The sequence below is a fragment of the Cydia pomonella genome, chromosome 3, assembly GCF_033807575.1.
Source record: "Cydia pomonella isolate Wapato2018A chromosome 3, ilCydPomo1, whole genome shotgun sequence".
NCBI lineage: Eukaryota > Metazoa > Arthropoda > Insecta > Lepidoptera > Tortricidae > Cydia > Cydia pomonella.
In genome coordinates, this window is record NC_084705.1 from 10,715,642 (window position 1) to 10,734,847 (window position 19,206).

General features: G+C 36.3%; 1 protein-coding gene across 10 annotated transcripts in view; it reads right to left on the reverse strand.

Moving 5' to 3' along the window:
- Positions 1 to 19,206, reverse strand: part of LOC133516041 (uncharacterized) — a 90,453-nt gene that overhangs the window by 63,547 nt on the left and 7,700 nt on the right. Inside the window, exons 1-2 of one of the 10 annotated variants that reach the window (XM_061848744.1) lie at positions 12,642 to 12,714; positions 11,849 to 12,108 (exon numbers count right to left, since the gene is read on the reverse strand). The exons of 8 other annotated variants lie outside the window; for them this stretch is intronic. In XM_061848744.1, coding sequence (XP_061704728.1) covers positions 11,849 to 11,882 — 34 coding nt within the window. In that variant the 5' untranslated portion in view covers positions 11,883 to 12,108; positions 12,642 to 12,714. Of the gene's footprint in view, positions 1 to 11,848; positions 12,208 to 12,641; positions 12,715 to 19,206 lie in introns of those variants that run through there. One more of the 10 variants, XM_061848745.1, reaches the window with a different exon arrangement.

The window sequence follows — 19,206 nt, forward strand, 5'->3', positions numbered from 1 at the left end:
GGTTTTAATTAAATACCTATTGAAATTATCAATTCTAAGTTCTGGCCACGACATACATACCTACTAGGGCTACTGGCAGAAGTATCATACACGAAACCTTATTATCTTACACATATTAATCTAATTAGTACACTGGGTGGTTTTTCAACCCTTAGTCATACTTTGCAAGGTGATGCCCTCTACATGTAATCACCTGGTCTGTCTGTCTGCCTGTGTGGCTGGTCATGGGAGCATAATTGACGGAGCGAAAGCGAAGGCCTCCGATTCAGCTTGGGCAATAATTCTTTTGCATGTCCGGATGTTCTCTTTTACAGGTGTATTTCTCAACGGTTCTCGTGAAAGTTGGTGAGTAGATTTGATAATTACCTATATATGATTTTTAGTCGCTTCAATTTTAAGAATTTTTTTTAAACTTCTATGCAATGGGGGTTCGGTAGGTCTACAGGTCACAGAGTCACCAGTGTATAAAACAGCTATTTTTTCACGATTTAGGGTTGATTACAGTACATTCGTCACCTCTCAAGGTATGACTTTGTGTTCAAAAAATCCAGTATAAATAGTTAATTAAATTCAAATTCTTCAACCTAAATATATCACTATGGCACATGTAGCAAAGGAAACACTGATCTCATTTAATGAATCATCTCGCCATGTTGGGTACTCGTCTGCACCAAAACGGGCGCGATACATTGAGCATTTAATAAAAAGATCCGACCAGATGTCATAATGCCACGACTTGAAACGAATCGAACGAAACGATTTCGGTACGTTCATAAAATTTGATGTCAATCAAACTCACGAATGAAACCTTGACCGAAATAACGCGACTCAACTCAATATTTATATAAAGGCAATAATAGCGCAAAAATGTGGCTTAATCATCTTTAAAACAATGGTTCATGCTGTTGAAAGGTTGCCTCCACACAGGTGGATTAGTGGTGTCGTTTCACTATTGGCACTGGCATTGGATGGGCGTCTAAAATATGAGTGCTTGTTCTAATTTCGGAAACAGTATAACGAACCTCATAATATTGCATTGGAATTCTAATCTTCTAAAACTACGATGGCCGCCTTTTCTACGTATGTTATGTACAGTCACCTGCTGAGAAAAGGTAACCCCCCCCCCCCCTCCCCCCCCCCCGCATAGAAAGTATACAAAGGTGCTCAGCTATAGTATTGCTGACTGTACCTACTAAGACAAAAAAGCTTTATTTTTTTACACTTTAGAAATAAGTGAAACCCTAGTATAAGTTTAATATAAACTATATATAAAAGCTAAATTTATAAACCAGTATGTAAATAGATCTATGCAATATTGTGAGGATACAAGTGCCCCTATGGAATGTAACGAGTACGGCCATGACACAAAATTACATAGCTATGTACGCAGCCCGACCCGTGGACTCACTGCTAATTAAGCAAGCTGAAGCACCAACCAGGAAAACTGTCGTAGGTATTAACGTATTAACCACTTGTTTCTGTTGTTTATCCGACCATGACCGGTGCTCGACCGTCTCGAAACAAAGAAAGCCTTTTCCGCGTCATGTTTGCTGATGATAAACATGGTTGGCGGAAAATTGACACTCGCTGGTTTATTGTTTATTTGCAAACCTGATGCGACCTAATGTTAACCCCTACATCCCTGTCGGCAGTGTAAAGCTACTGAGATATTATTACGAGTAATATATGAAAATTAAGTCAGCAGTAAATAACGACCCACCTCATTTTGAACAGAAAAGGTGGTAAGTAGGTATTACGAAATGATATGTATAAAACTGCCTGATCTAACGTCTGATGTCACTGACCATTCCGCAATATATAATTTAGACCCGGCAGCACATATGTATTTAATAGGATGCAAGAGTTGGATCAAAATATAAATCTTGTACTTATTATTAAAGTGTGTCTAGTGGGTATCTAAGAGGCCCGTTGAAGAGGTTCGCACCTAATAACGTGTCAGACACTTAGCGCTGTCTGTTCTCCATCGCCGGCTTACATGTATCGGATTCTTTGCAGTATTTATAGATCCCGCATGTAATAAGTGCTTCGCATACACATTTAGTGCGTACATTTTATGACAATATATATGGGCAAATTATATCAGTTCATGAAAATATTTACCTATCTTACAGTACCGACTCTAGCACTTAGTCGTACCGTACCGTAAGTAACCTATTTTTCAAATTAGGGATCTAATGTACGAAGTTCCAACTGCATTCAAATTAATTTACTTACGTCAAACATCTTACTAAACAAATTTTACTACTAGGAGATCAGTTTTAAATGATTCACGGTTAGTTTCACTAGACTTATATCGATCAGGATATACAAAAGGTAATCACGGTCAATATCCTGGTCGATATAAGGCTACATGGAGAGGAATCATATCATAATATACATCGGGAAAAATACTTCTGCTTCATTGATATTTATATTTTGATTGACAACGATTTGCGATTTCCGGATTGGTCTCTTAGTAAAAGTGTTTCAGTATAACAAAGATAACATATCCGCTTTCCAGAGTATGGCAAAGAGTTAACAAAACCCATTGTAGGAATTTTGTAACCAACTGTAAATTGTGATAAATATTCCATAGATCTTATTTTCACGTTCCTAATTACCGCGATAGTTAATCGCTATTGTTTCTATGTCATGGAAAGCTTTGAAGCACTTATGGGTTTAATGAGAAAGACAACGTCTTCGCAATAGGGTATTCTCAGCGAACTAATATTCTTATCAGTAGTCCTTGGGAAAATTTGAAGCACTTTCCTCATACGATATGACATTTGGTTTTATTTGACATTGTAGGAAAGCTTTCTAAATAATAGGCGGTAAACTTGTTAAATCTTGAAGAGAATGATTACATTCTGATGATGCCTTTCATGTGCCAGCTACATATTATGAGTAAACTAGTCTGCCAAGTTTTTGAACGATAAAAATCTATAGGTTCTAAGTTGAAAAAAAATGGTACGCGTGTATTAGTTATTTTCTGTACCCCTAGTGTAAATTTATTCGATACAGTGACGTGACGTACGCGTTTGCGTTAAGTCTCATTTTGTATGGGATTTTAAGTTTCCAAAACGTTCCGCTTGGCGCGTTGTTTCTAAATCCCACACAAAATGAGACGTTACGCTATCGAATAAATTTACACTAGGGGTTCTGAATTAACAAGAAGCGTCCGTTATATCATGTCATGTTATACAGTTAGTATTAATAGTAGCGGCGGACGAGACAACGTACCAAAGTATCTGCAACCCTCGAAAACTTTTCCAAATAGAGATTTATGTCTGCAGTTCGCAGCAAAAGTAGCGGATATATATATATTTGACTGCAAGACAAGGTCGACAATCACTATTTTCAAGTAATTATCTATGTTACATTTACCACGGTAGACATCTTTGTAAAGAGTAAAAGTCATAAACCTAATAGGTTATTGCCATCTAGGATGCAGACTGTAAAATATTCGATCGGGACGAACGCTAAAATGGCGAAGAAAACGGGCCCCGAGCCAACTAACTATAGTTGGCGATTTCAAAATTTATTGTTTACTCCAAAACTTACACGGATCAGTTTTGAAATGTTTAAAGGAGAGTTTTATACGTTTTGAACGTGATTTACTTACAAGTAAAAACTTAAGTAAAGCCCGTTTTTGTACGCACGGTCAGCATCAAAAGTAGCGGATTAGACTACTTGACAAAAGGATCGAATCTATCATTCTCTAACAGCTTAACAAAAAGAGTTATATCTCAATATGTTGAACAATTAGACTGTAACAAATACTTTTGAAAGCGAACTGTAGAGATATATCCTTATTTGAAAAAAAATCCAAGGTGGCAGATACTTTTGGTGCATTGATTCATCCGCTACTATTGATGCTGGTGGTACTTAGATAGGTATTTGTAAAAGCGCACACAACATTATTAATTGACAGACAAAATTCAATTATAAAAGAACAAAATTAATTAGTAGTAGTAAGGAAATTCCTTCGTAATTAATAATAAGTTTGCAAGCCGTACAAGTTTTAAATAATTATGGAATATCTATCTATAAGACGAGAGGGTCTTTGCTTAAGTTTGTCACATGTGCCATGTTACTCGACTGTGGAGTAGCCCAACTGGGACGTTTCCTCCACTTTACAGAAAAACACAGCCATAATACCTTAAGATTACCTGTTCTGTACATACCTGCATAATATGGAATGTTACATTTCTGATATAAGTCAATATTAGAGTTTCTGAGCATGATACTGCGCGGCGGTGAGGAGAATGAAAATTTTCCTTATCTTACCATCGGCCAAGCCTTACGCTTGTTTGCCACTGTCGTAGTATAAAAAAATGGTAGAATATAGTAATGTGCTAGCCATGTCACACATACTGCAATATCACGCTGTGTCATTAAAAAGTGGAATAGGCTATTAGTCGTGTCAGTCGTGTCATTCTACTCGTATTAGTCACTCTTAAGTGCGTACGGGGAATAAAATTAATATTCCTAAGCTAAGCACGCAAAGCCGGATGTTTCCCTCCCCTTAAAGCCGTGTTGAGTTGAGATGCATTTTTTAAGGCATAATCTATTTATATGGATTACGATTTTAATAAGCACCTATTGCGGTATCTTCACGTTTCAGTTTGTCTTCTATTTTCTAAATTTACTACTAGCTAGCGCTGTACTAATCTGTCAATATTCTTACCTGTCAGACGTACCTAAATTAATTGTGGTCATATACCATAAGCAAAATATGAAAGTTAATAAAGCCTTCCGAAATTAAGTAACTATATTAACAGAATTAACTAACACGCACGTTCTTACGTAATTGGCCGCCTTCTCTCCACCATAAAACCAAGGGTGTAACAAAAATATATCGATGCAGACAGAGGGTAAGCGGGGTCGGTGTCCTAATCCACCCCATGCCAGCCGGATTCCAGGAAAGTCTCGTTGGATTCGAAGCCGAAGCCAACTTTTTGCTGTTAATGTGGGTATCACTATCATTTTACACTGAGACTCTGGGGATTAGGGTTTTTGTGATAAAAGATTTAATGTATGTACTCCTACGTTTTTAGGGCTCCGTACCAAAAAGATACAAAAGGAACCCTTATGGTGCGACTCTGTCCGTCCGTCTGTCTGTCACAACGCTAAATATCTCATTTCAAATTTGGAATAATTATGAACAACGTTAACCCAGTCACAATAATAATTGAATTAATTTTTATTAACTATGGAAAATGCCAATATGAAGAGGGGGCAAAATTTCAGTCTAATAACTAGGTCAAGTGGGGTATCATTTAAAATAGCTCAAATGGTATATTTTTCGTAGTGAAAAAAAAATATTTATGAAGGAAAATGTGAAAAAAATACTAATAAATTAGTTAGACAATTTACCGATATATGGCGCTATACACAATTATACTTAGTATAGATACTTCTGTCTAAAAGTCTTTCGCCTTTATAGTTACACGAAATGTGCGCGAGTAAAACGAACTCGCACTTGACCGGTTTAGTTTTTTTATACTACGTCGGTGGCAAACAAGCATACGGCCCGCCTGATGGTAAGCAGTCTCCGTAGCCTATGTACGCCTGCAACTCCAGAGGAGTTACATGCGCGTTGCCAACCCTAAACCCGCCCCCCCTCGTTGAGCTCTGGCAACCTTACTCACCGGCAGGAACACAACACTATGAGTAGGGTCTAGTGTTATTTGGCTGCTGTTTTCTGTAGTTTCTGTTTAAACCACTATGATATAAGTTACCTTAGATTTAATTTTCTTTCAATGAAAAAATAAAATGTTGTCAATTGTTGGGGAGAAACTTATTATGAACTACATCGATTGTTACAGTAATAGATGAACACGAAAATCTCATCTTCCAATTGGTTAGACAATTGCCGTAATAGCCTTTACGTGTATCAAGGATTTATATTGCATGGGGGTAAACTAGCCCCATCGAGGCCTCGAGGCGTTAATCTCCCGTAGAGTTTCCCAGAAAGTAACGGATGAATCATCGCCGCCCCCAAAGAGATGCCGGTGAAAATTATGTGTACAGCTAGTATAGTCAATCCTGATATACGCAAAGGTTACACGGACAAGCCAGAACTTTTAGTGCTAACTATATTGTTTCATTTTTATCCGAAAACTTATGTCGTTATGTTATGTATAAATCGCATGTTGTCATTTTATACTATGCAGGAGTGAAAACGGAAGTAAGTATCGTTATTTACACTGGTTTCCGAGCAAAAACTAGCAACATTTATTACTTTTCTATTACTTCAATTCAACAGTATATGTTGATACTTCCTTATACACAAATCTAGACTCAAGATAAGTATTTACTTCGATATTAGTTAGCGATACGTATGACTTATATTTTAGATTACCGGTGATTCATGTAAAGCGGTCGCTAAGGAAAGCATTTGTATATCTTGGACGCAAGAGGGATAACATATTGATCTATAGATTTTTTTAAAGAAATAATTAATAAATACATACATATAGGAATTTTAATTAATAACTGGGTCAAGTAAAAATAAATATGAAAATACAATTCCTACGACAGAGAAGAAAATATGCACACCTGATAATGCCAAAATCCAACAAATTATATGGGTTATAGAGCGTTCCAAAGAAATTGGCATATAAGTACATAGGTAAATATTGTAGTACAGTTTCGTTAGCAAACGATAACGTAAACAAATACATTAAAAATAAAACAGCTGAAAGGCAACAAACCTGATCCATAAATGTCACTTTTTATGAGTCAACTACAAACGAGCATGAACGTTTACCAGCTATTCTAAATCGAGGTATCGGAAAAGATTTGGGCCAGTGTACTTTTAGTGTTATCAGTTAATAGGGCTGAGACCGTTGACAGTAAAGTGTCCTTTACAAACAACTTTACGACGTCGGAAATTACTTGTCACTTTTTCCGCCCAACACATTTTTTTGTAAATTTATGTAAGTTACAACAGTAAGTAATACCCATTGCAGATATAATATAGTGTTTATAGTTTTTTTTTAAAGAGCTAATAAGAACAATAAAACATACGATAGGTATACTTGTAACACCTATATACACAGTTATAAAGGAAGAAAACCATGAAAAAATGTTTCTCTATAAATACTAGGTAAGATCATTTTCTACAAATAGGTCCTTAGGTTAAAAACACGTTTTAATTATTTAATTAAAAGGCCAGGCATTAAATGCAAAAGGCCATAGTGTTTGTTAAAGTAGGTACATGTAAAAAAGTGAAATATTAGGGAACATAGCCCAAAACGTCAAAATGTTTTTTTTTTAAACATTCTGTTTGTCTGACATAAGTAGGCCTTGAGGTCAAACTCTCTACAATGTTGTAAACTTTCAAATCAATGTTAACACGATGAATTGTGTGCAAATTTAACGAATATTATAGCCTATTTTGACCTACAAACATTACAAAATATGTAATGTTGCTATTACCCTTAAAGGACATGAATTCTACATTTCATTAAACGAACATATATTAAATTAAGGAGATCTAGGTCACCATCGCCGGACATGGTCATACTCATACAACAACTAAAGGTGTTTGTAAAAACGTACACATTTGAAATGTATAATTGTCATAAAATATTGATCGTTTAAGGATTAAAGAAAATTAAGGATGTATGTATTAGCTACTAAATAAATACACATTGAAATTGATTCACATTATTTGCAAATGTTAGTTATTGGCTAGATATTTACGCCAAGCAACCAGCAACACAAAATATCAGCTTTCCAGCTTTTACGTATTGAATACATAAAATACCTAATAACACTTTCCTCTTAAATATTTCACCTGTCTTTTTTTCTCGTGAACATAAGGAGAATTAAGACACAGTTATTGGTGTTTTAATTTTCTCGTTTACCTTATCTTAATCCCAACCTTTCCAGTCAAGGTCTAAAGCAACCTTGATACATATTGAACGAGGAATTAAAAACATAGTGAAACTTAATAATAATTCATGGTATTTTTTACTGTGCAGTAACCGAATCTCGTCTCAAGACGGCAATGTCGAAATGAGCACGCTTAGCGGACGAATACTGCGTGGAATTCTTAAGACTCTGACTGCGTATCAATTTCACTTTTGAAGCTGCCCATCCAAGTGAGACTGATGTAGAGGTATTGTACAGTATTAATAAATGTATCCGCTAAATTTTTTACTAATATCAATGTACAGTTTGCCAAAATCATACAACAATTTTTTTCTGTCTGATATTATTTTGTGATACGGTACACGACACGACCCAAGTGCCAGTGTCTTAGAGGCGTGTAAATATATTTTTGGAACTTTGGGTTATAATGATGTTTGATAGCTTAAACTTCCATTTTGCAGAGTAGGTACATTATAATTACCTTAAAATTTTCATGAAAGAGTTTACAGCAACGAATCCAATGCTATACTAATATATTATGTATATGTAGTATGTACGTATAAGTACAATCTACAAATACATGAAGTTAATAATATATAATATAATAAGTACGAAAGTATAATTATTAAATTAGACGTTTGAAGTTGGCTCAAACAAAACTATCAGAAGGCAGAATAAGCCGGATGTCTAGTCCGCGTCTGCATATGTACACTTTAAATAGAACACAGCAATTTCTTCAGTAGTGATCACGGCATTCAGTCAAGATGTCAATTTATGGTTCGTTCTGTTGCTCTTCTATTTGATAAAAAGTAATTTTCGGTGGCCGACGCGTGGATAGTCAAGAATATCTGTAAACTAAAGTGATTATGATTGCAGGGTGGTTGGGGGAAAATCGCTGCAAAGAGATTGAGACAGAACAAACTGTTAATGGCTTAAGCGGGTTGATAGTGATAGATTTTGATTAAAAATTAAGTACTGCTTATTTTTAGGGCACAACCAAACCACAATGAATGGTCGGTGGAATCACACGTCATAATCAAGTGCATAATAGAGCATAATATTTAGTTATGTTTGCCGGAAATTTATTTAAGGATATTTTTAGTCCTGATAATTCGGATATGGATCCAGAATCCGAACTCACGCGATAACGAACAATTAAGAGTCTCTTAGATATATCTCAGTATAAGTATAGAATAAAAGAAAGTGAGGGAGGCATCGATCGAGTTAGGAAACTCCCCCAGACATCAGGGTGCATAGTGCAGTGAATCAAGGGAGACTGACTTCGGCACCGGCCGCTCGATATTGTCGAACTTGCGGACATCCAAAACAACAAATGATATCCGTTACGAGTAACTTATCGGTCACATTTTAATTTTACCTGTTTGGATACTGATCCAAAATAATAATAATAAATATGTTCACTGGAACATATTTTAATAAATAATATGTGGTCAGGATTAGTGTTGGTTCTGTGGTGTCATAACAGCGTGAGGTGAAGACTAAAAATATGAAACGTTCGGCGATACAATACCTATTAAATTTTTGCTTTACCCGAACAGAGAAAAAACGGGCTTTATGTACAATTGTGAGTACGAAAAAGAGGTACAATAGGGGAGAATAGCTCACGATAGGGTACCTAAGGTTTGATACCGAATAAATCGAATCCAACTCTATTTTAACGCTATTTAAGCGTATTCACATCCCATGGAGACTTAAACGCACCTTTTCTCAACCATAGGTAGGTACATCGTTATCAGTATAGAGTGAGACCAAGTTGGCAGCGATTTTGATAGCCCAGAAACATCTATGACATTATGACGTTTACTTAGCACGTACGTATCTACTCGTACTTCTAGCCCTAAGCATGTGTAAAGTTGCGTTTAAACGGTTAACCATTAACGACTTCCTTGATTGTTAATTAAGACTAGATTACACCCAATTATATACGTATCATAAGGAACTTATGTAGCGGTAAGCGAAACGGCGAGGCGTTTCCTATGATAATGGTGTAAAGTTATTGTACGGTTAACTGTTTCACCAAACATGGCATCTCGTTAAATGAATAAAAGGTTTGTTTGAATTACAAAAGCCCTTATTTACATCGGGCCTAGACACTTCCGATGAGTTTCATTGTTGGCGCAACTCACAAAACATTTTCACCACAAGACTAGTTTCTAGCATAACTTTGCCTTCGTGATTCGTAGCAATTATTGATAATCGGAGATTATACTTATGCTGGTTTGCCTAGTAATACGGCCAGTAAACCTTGTTAATAACAAAGTCTTCCTAACTGATCAGCAAACAGCGGTCAACCAGGTTAAGTTACGATTAATCAGCAATGCACAAAGCAACCAGGTTTGCATAGAAACCGGTTAGAAAATATAGATCATTATTACAAAACCTCGGTTGTTTACTTAAATGATAAAATACAGTGTGTCCTATTTATTATGTTTGTGGGCTCTGGTGTGATCCATCACTCGTAGATATGACAGTTAGTAAATAAGCCTTCTTTCGCATGCTTATTTCTAATAACACACTCAGACCAAATACATACATTATAATTAACTATGTAACACAAACATCGAAGGGAGTTTCGTTAAGCTGGCATAGGCAGAGTTCGATATTTATATCAAATTTTCGATTTCAGGTGAATAGAGAAAACTTTAAGTAGGTACGTGCATGTTACTCCTCTGGAGTTGCAGGCGTCCATAGGCTACGGAGACTGCTTACCATCAGGCGGGCCGTATGCTTGTTTTGTCACCGATGTATTATTAAAAAAAAAAACTTTAAGTAAGTAGGTAATCGTAAGTGGGCAACAGCATCTCGTTTATTTAGTTTCAAGGCAGCGAGCAACTTCTAGGGAGATGGTCAATAGATTACGAGTATGGACTCTGAATGTTCACATGGATGGTCATGTGAACATTATTAATACTATTAGTTCAAATGAAATTGGTTATGCCGATTCCTTTTACTCAGCTACATTGCCAAGAAAATGAATCGAGATAACCCAGAGATAACCGATCACTAGTAATCGTGTAAAGGCCTCTACTCACCTTGCAACGAATCGCATTTATTTTTGATACATTAATTGTTAGGTGTAGTATGACAGATCAGACCCATATCTAATCAAGATCTAATTCCTTACCTGTTATTAAAATCAGAATACGCCTGTGTGGCTTTTGATAGATCGATTAAATCCGTATAAAATACTTAGCCGGCATGATCAGCAATGTACCTATCTAAAATCGCATGCGATTTGCTGCAAGGTGAGTAGAGGCCTTAACCACGTAATCTACTAGTAGAAGTTCGAAAATAATGGAAGTGACGTAAATGTGTACCAAAACGGCACACGTGCAGTTACGGACTTTAAATGGTGAGCCATTTAGGGTTTACTTTACATTGGAGATGTCATAGCGTTAGTATTGACAACCAAATTAGCTTGAACCGTGAATGGATCAACAAATAAAGTCTGTGACCGTACAACATGTTTATACACAGTGATCCATTTTAATTTCTCTTGAGTGTAGTTAACTAATTGAATGTTGAATACTTATATATAGGTAGATATGGGTTAGTTCCTGAACACTACACTACTGTGAAGACAATCATAGCCTCCTTGTATCCAATCTAGTGCTTGACACTATAAACAATTGGTGTTGGGTAAGTGTGGGGCTGTGGATGCGGGAGCGAGGTATTGTTTTAATGATGGTGATGAAACCGCGACCTCGCCGGCGGCTGCGCCAATCGCCGTCGCCGCCGTGCACCGTCATCGCAATTTAAAACATTAGGAACGCCTCTCTAATAAGAGGACAGGGGGCGAGTTACACATCTGTAATTCTGTATGACCGTAATCAATGTTAATATTTGGCAATAAATATTTTTAATATAGGTAAGTAATATAATAAGTTATTTTAGCGTAGATTACTTAATTATTTTAAAAAGAGGGTAATTAGAAAAACAACTATACCATTCGGGCGAAGGTCTGTGAGCTTGATCCGCATTTTCTCTTTCCAATATATCCTTTATGATCGGACGCTTTGGTGCCAAATTTGCGTACAACGCACCTTCATCACTTAACACTTTTAACACTTTGAGGGTAAAATCACCTCACATTTTGCGTGTTCGATCGATTTAATTTAAGTCAAAAAGGATAAAAGTAATAAAGAAAATATTTTAACAACCACTTTTCACATTGTTTTTGCACGTGACAAAACACAAGTAAAGACACTGCAACGTGAAACAAAATAAATAAGATTATTTGTTAGTAGTATAGTAATAGTAACTGCGTATCGCTTGATTTGACAGCTGCAAGCACGCTATCCCGATCCAAATATTGGCTGATCGCGTGAATGAGCAGCGGCTCGGACGGGGAGCGCGGGGCGGGAACACCCTGAAGTCAGTCGCGGGTGCCCGCGGGAGCACGGGACGCGGGAACGGGACGCAAATAGATCGGGATTAATCCCACTATACTACGACTCGCACGCTGACACATCTTGATACTTCGTCTGCCACTCAAACTAACCAAACATAAGCGAATAAAACACTAGAATTAAGGCCGAACGATAATGCACTGTACCTAGTGAAAGACAAAGTATTGCATTATGATGCCGGAATTCCAGCGTTTACAACATAAAAAAACGTGCAATTATTTTATTTCGTCCGGCCAAAATTTTATTCAATAAGGTCAAATCAAGCGATAAACATGTACTGAAACAATCAATATAGATAATCTTGTTGTATGGTGTAAGTATAAAACTGACGTTGTTAATCGGATCACGACTGCACCACCGCCGTATAAACCGTCTATCGCGCAAGCGCTGCGCGCGCAACTGACGTACACCTGCGGCCGACTTCAGCGCGGTCGACGTCACTCGTGTCATGACTGTCATGACAACAAACAGTTTCTCTGTGGCAGGGGGTGAATAACAAATACGAATTAACAGGTAAAAAATAGATTTATTTGTGTAATGTGGCAGATGCCAAGCGAGGATTTGATATTGACCCGCATATTACACATGGCGAGCCCTTCGTGTCATATGTTGTTCCTCAACAATCAGCCAATGCCGTACGCCGTACCTCTGACTCATGCGGGTTTCGCTAATTGAATCTAATTAAAATGTTAAAATTAAACCGCGACTGTTATATGTCTGAAATAGTTTAAATTTGATGCTGGCTCATCATCACATCGCAGATAGTTGTTTTTACGATAATTCACCCAATAATCCAGTCAGAAAATATAATTTAAATAAGTAGTACTGTACTAATAAGAGTACGTATAGGTATGTAGTACCTATTTATAGTTAGATACTCGTGAAGATACTCGTAATAGTATTACAAATCTTGTGGTGATATGACAGCCACATTACAAAATTTTGACATAGCGATCCCGAGATTACAGCGCTGATTTCTTACCAACCTATTTTAACCCTTCGTATTCGTAAGCACTGATCAGTGCGTATGAATTTATATCCATTATTTAATACAATAGGTTTAATTAAATTCGTACGCACAGATCAGTGCTTAGTCATACGAAGAGTTAATAATAACAATAACAACATGGAAGTTGCACGCATTCGGGAAGTCGTTTCAGGCACTATTGTGGCAGTTTGCCTGATCCCAGACAACACAATGCAATTTATCTTTAATTTGGTCAAACTCAGAGTCAGAACTGTGTTCACGTCTGTGCTGTAGACATACCCAAAAGTTAAGGGCTATAAAGCCTCTGGCCTCTGGGCCCCTGGTCAATAGTTAACAGCTTGTGGGCATGTTTGTTTAAACTTTATTGCTCAAATTTACAAAAAGAGTACAAATGGCGGACTTAACGCCTTGAGGCACTCTCTACCAGTCAACCAAGCATGTAGGTAATGATTTTATCATACTTATCCAAATAAAAAGAGTACCTTTTCATGTGGATAAGGGTTAAATAAGAAAATTAACGTTTATAGCCTAAGGGCTAAGTTAAGACTATTGGATATGTCTACAGAAAAGACGTGAACACAGTTTTGAGTTTGACCCAATTAAGAATCTTGGAATAAAAATCAATGTTCGTTGGGCTTGTTTTATTTAAAATTGTACTAAGCAAAACGTTTGAAAATCAACCCCGACTAAAGTTGGTTTAAAGTTGGTTGGAAATTTAGTTTTTAAATATCACATCTTACTAAAATCGTCTCGGTAGTTCTGATGCTCAGAGGAAATTATACTACACAAACAAGCCCACATACATTTACATCTTATATATGATCTTACGTACATGACTGCTAATCATAACCCTTTCCGTAGGTAGTCTGAAAAAATCCAACCCGACTGCGGGTTGTTTCGTAGGATCTCCTATACTTTTTGGAAGATGGTTAAAAACTTAGGGGCCGGTACAGTCGGACTGCAACCCGACTGCAACTTGTATGGGAACTTATTACAGTTACAGTACGACCTTGCAGTTCCCATACTAATTGCAGTCCGTCTGTATCGGCCCTTAGTCTTCTAAGTATATAACTGACATCAAATATCACGCTAGCCATAAAACGAAAATCTATTGATACATAATTAAAATCAGCTAATGTAAAGCTGCAAACATAATCCCGCAAAGATACAATGTTAAAATCATAACCCGTGCTTTTGGCTTTGTCGTAGTCATGTACTGTTTGTACTTGGTAAGTCGGTAAAGTTATTCATAGTAATATCACGAGCTGGCATTATAACTGTTCCGAGCAGTTAAGATCTTCACGTAACAAAATACCCCCAAATGTAATTTATAGCAGAAAAACTGGGATCCTAGTAAAGGCATTTATTTTCGTGTTCATCACAATTTGTTCCTGAGTTATGGACGTTTTCTACGTATTTAAGTATGTATATATACCTAATCAATTATATACATCGCCGTTTAGTATGTACCCACAATGCAAGCCTTATTGAACTCCTCATAAGTGCGGGACTGGGACTTAGGTCGACGTGTGTAAAATACTTTATTTCTCTAGATTACTTATTTAGTTATTTACTTAAATAAGATATTTTTCGATATTTGTAAATTAGCAACAAAGGTTAACTGCTTCATCTTAAGGTTTTCAGGCAAGGAAATGCCTACTCGTGTCCATTAAGAGGAAAGGGGACGGCCGCTTCTCCATACAAATGTCCCAATTTTCCTCTTTGAATATTGAATTTATAGAAAATATTTTTACATAATTTGATGTATATTAACTATAGCTATACCCCTACGGCTGATTTAATGATTATTGTAAAAAAAATAGGAGCGAAAAACAGATTTCATACGAATTTATGTGCTCGCAACTCTTATTCTTAATAGTTAATTAATAATTAAACGTAGGGGCATTTAGCTGTAGTTGATATACAAAAAATTGTGTCATAATATTTTCAATAATGTTAATATCCAGGACTACGTTTGTATGAAAAGGCGATTTCGCACGGGTCCTCCACTTTCGTCTTAAATTTAACACACTTTGATAGTCGGTATGTACTTACACTCACATTTAGCATTTCCTCTATACTTGCAGTCAAAAAAAACCGAACGGTACTTTTGCTAAGTCGAACCACATTGGGCAGTAATGTGGGATCGGCGAGTGAATGACCCCTACAAGTCGCTACAAGAAAGCATTGTGTGTACCAACCATATTTAGACTAAGCCCGCCAACAGCTAATTAATTACCTAGTACATCTCTTTTGGATTTCTCGGGGAGTTAATATTCTGCTAATCGTGAGGGCTTGTGAAGATGGACGAATGTGCTAGTGATTGTTACTCTTTTACGCAAACCTCACAAAAAAAAAAGGTTACCACATAGTTTTGATCAGGACTCAGGACACATATGCCGTTTATTAACTTCGGAAATCTTCGCCTGAGATCCCTGAGATAGTCAAAAGGTGGAAGTAGAAATTTTTATGAAAAAACTAGTTATAAATAAAATTTTATGAATATAACAAGTAGAAACTTTATTTCAATTCAATTAAGCTAATTTTAAGTGTTCCGTAGCCAAATAGCAAAAAACGGAACCCTTATAGATTCGTCATGTCCGTCTGTCTGTCCGATTCTGTCACAGCCACTTTTTTCCGAAACTATAAAAGCTATACTGTTCAAACTTGGTAAGTAGATGTATTCTATGAACCGCATTATTATTTTTATACAAAAATAGAAAAAAAACAATAAATTTTGGGGGTTCCCCATACTTAGAACTGAAACTCAAAAAATCTTTTTTCATCAAACCCATACGTGTGGGGTATCTATGGATAGGTCTTTAAAAATGATATTGAGGTTTCTAATATCATTTTTTTCTAAACTGAATAGTTTGCGCGAGAGACACTTCCAAATTGGTAAAAAGTGTGACCCCCCCTCCGTAACTTCTAAAATAACAGAATGAAAAATCTAAAAAAATATATGATATACATTGCCATGCAAACTTCCACCGAAAATTAGTTCGAACGAGATCTAGTAAGTAGTTTTTTTTAATACGTCATATATGGTACGGAACCCTTCATGGGCGAGTCCGACTCGCACTTGGCCGCTTTTATTTTAATTATTTTACACATTCTGTTACGTAAAAATGTTATAGCAAATAAGTTTAGAATTCATAGTAACACCTATCTGTAAATTTTTAGCACCCTTGCTTTGATCTCATTTAATGCAAGCCCGCAAACGTTAGTTAACTCTATGTACAAATTGTGTAGTTTCACCACTTTAATATTAAGTTTTAAAACTTATTTTTCAGTTAACCCGTCCAAAAATGTATAGGTAACGGAGTTCCGTGTTTAGTCAATGGGCTTGAACTCGAATTCAATTGATTTAAATGCCGAATTACATTATTCATTAATAATTACTCCATATCAAATTGGAGTTAAATAAACTAAGCGCAAATAATCACGGGTTCAGTGGCCCATGACATTAAATCTCGTCTGAAATGCTGAAAGCGCTAGAGGCCGTTACGTGACCTATCTTCTGCGTTCAGTTACAGTTCAGCCATGTTCGCCGAACTAGGTCATGTGGTAAAAAAATCACCCGGGTCGAATCACATCACTACAGTATATTATATGTTCGAAGCATGTAAGTAGTTGGAATCTTGTCCCAAATACCATCATTGAAAGATTCCAAAACGTTACCAATATATTAACTTAATTATATGTAGAACACCTGATAACTTCGGTAGTAACGTAATCACAGTAACGTTACCCGGATGCTCCGAATTTATTCGTGCGTGGGAATGATTCCATAACTCTCCAATGTAATAGAGCGGCTGATGTCCCAAATTTAGTATCGTTATTTTTGATTGTGCGGACTAACGGTATTCACGAGTTACGACAATTGCGACTGACTCGCTCAACTACATTCTCAGCAATGATTCCACAAACCTATTTTATTAATGTATATCGAAACGAGAATTCAATCGGCTTCTATTTATTTAACATTAGAAGATTTTAGGCATTTTATTTGACAAACCGTAGGTACCTATACGTATTGAGTTATTTAAATGCCGAATGCTAATATGTAAATTAATGGACATGCTTTATTTCTGACTGAACTAAAACGGTAGTAACCCTATCCGTTTTTTTACATCTTTCTGCGTTCGTGCAAGAAGAAAAGCTGCGAGTGCTGCAACTTTAATGCTGGTTTTTCCGATAGTTGTAATTTATTGAATATATTTTAGGTCATAATTTAATTTGTACTGTTACGTCTATTATTAGTTGTAAGTCATTATTTTATTACGTAGCTTTTAACATATTACATTTTTCTATTCGTCGACCGTAATGGTTAATTAAGATTTCATATACTTAACTATAATTTGCGTACTTTTCATGTATGCGCTCCCAGTCAATTACATATAAGGATCATTTCGATACGCTGTAGTCACCTGTAAAAAAATGGCGTGCCGCTGCGCTCCCATGGATAAGATTTAACGGGCCAGGTGGGAGTCGCGCATTTTATGTCTAATTATTTAATTATTTAGGTTTTCAAATGGCAAAAATCGGAACCCTTATAGATTCGTCATGTCCGTCTGTCTGTCCGATTATGTCACAGCCACTTTTTTCCGAAACTATAAGAGCTATACTGTTTAAACTTAGTAAGTGGATGTATTCTATGAACCGCATTAAGATGTTCACACAAAAATAGAAAAAAAACAATAAATTTTCGGGGTTCCCCATACTTAGAACTGAAACTCAAAAAATCTTTTTTCATCAAACCCATACGTATGGAGTATCTATGGATAGGTCTTCAAAAATGATATTGAGGTTTATAATATCATTTTTTTCTAAACTGAATAGTTTGCGCGAGAGACACTTCCAAAGTGAAAAAATGTGTGCCCCCCCCCCCCCCCCTGTAACTTCTAAAATAACAGAATGAAAAATCTAAAAAAAATATATGATATACATTACCATGCAAACTTCCACCGGAAATTGGTTTGAACGAGATCTAGTGAGTAGTTATTTTTAATACGTCATAAAATTAATTTTTTTTCATCAAACCCATACGTGTGGGGTGTCTATGGATAGGTCTTCAAAAATGATATTTAGGTTCCTAATATCATTTTTTTCTAAACTGAATAGTTTGCGCGAGAGACACTTCCAAAGTGAAAAAATGTGTGTCCCCCCCCCCCCTGTAACTTCTAAAATAACAGAATGAAAAATCTAAAAAATATATATGATATACATTACCATGCAAACTTCCACCGAAAATTGGTTTGAACGAAATCTAGTAAGCAGTTTTTTTAATAAGTCATAAAATAATAATTTTTTTTTTTTCATCAAACCCATACGTGTGGGGTATCTACGGATAGGTCTTCAAAGTGATATTGAGGTTTCTAATATCATTTTTTTCTAAACTGAATAGTTTGCGCGAGAGACACTTCCAAAGTGGTAAAATGTGTGTCCAAAGTGGTAAAATGTTGAACAAGATCTAGTAAGTAGATTTTTTTTTAATACGTCATAAATGGTACGGAACCCTTCATGCGCGAGTCCGACTCGCACTTGGCCGCTTTTTTTTTATTACATACAGTTGTTTCCACATGTCATACTAAATTATTGAAACGTCAACGCCATCTACCGTGATCAATGAACATAAACTTCGGCTTATTGTACAGTATTGTTGGCCAGCAGATTGTATTTTCCACAATGTATAGACGCTTCGATACGTACTTTACTACTTAATTAAACGTCTCGCGACTAGATGTCGCGTCTATCTCTACTGCCACAGTTCGAATTTACTATGAACTTGAAACTCTCTCGATTTTCTTACATCATTGCTATCCTGGCAAGTTCATAGTAAATATTGATAGTCAGAAGAGACGCCAGTCTGCATAATGGAAATTTGATGGCCTCCAAACTGTACTT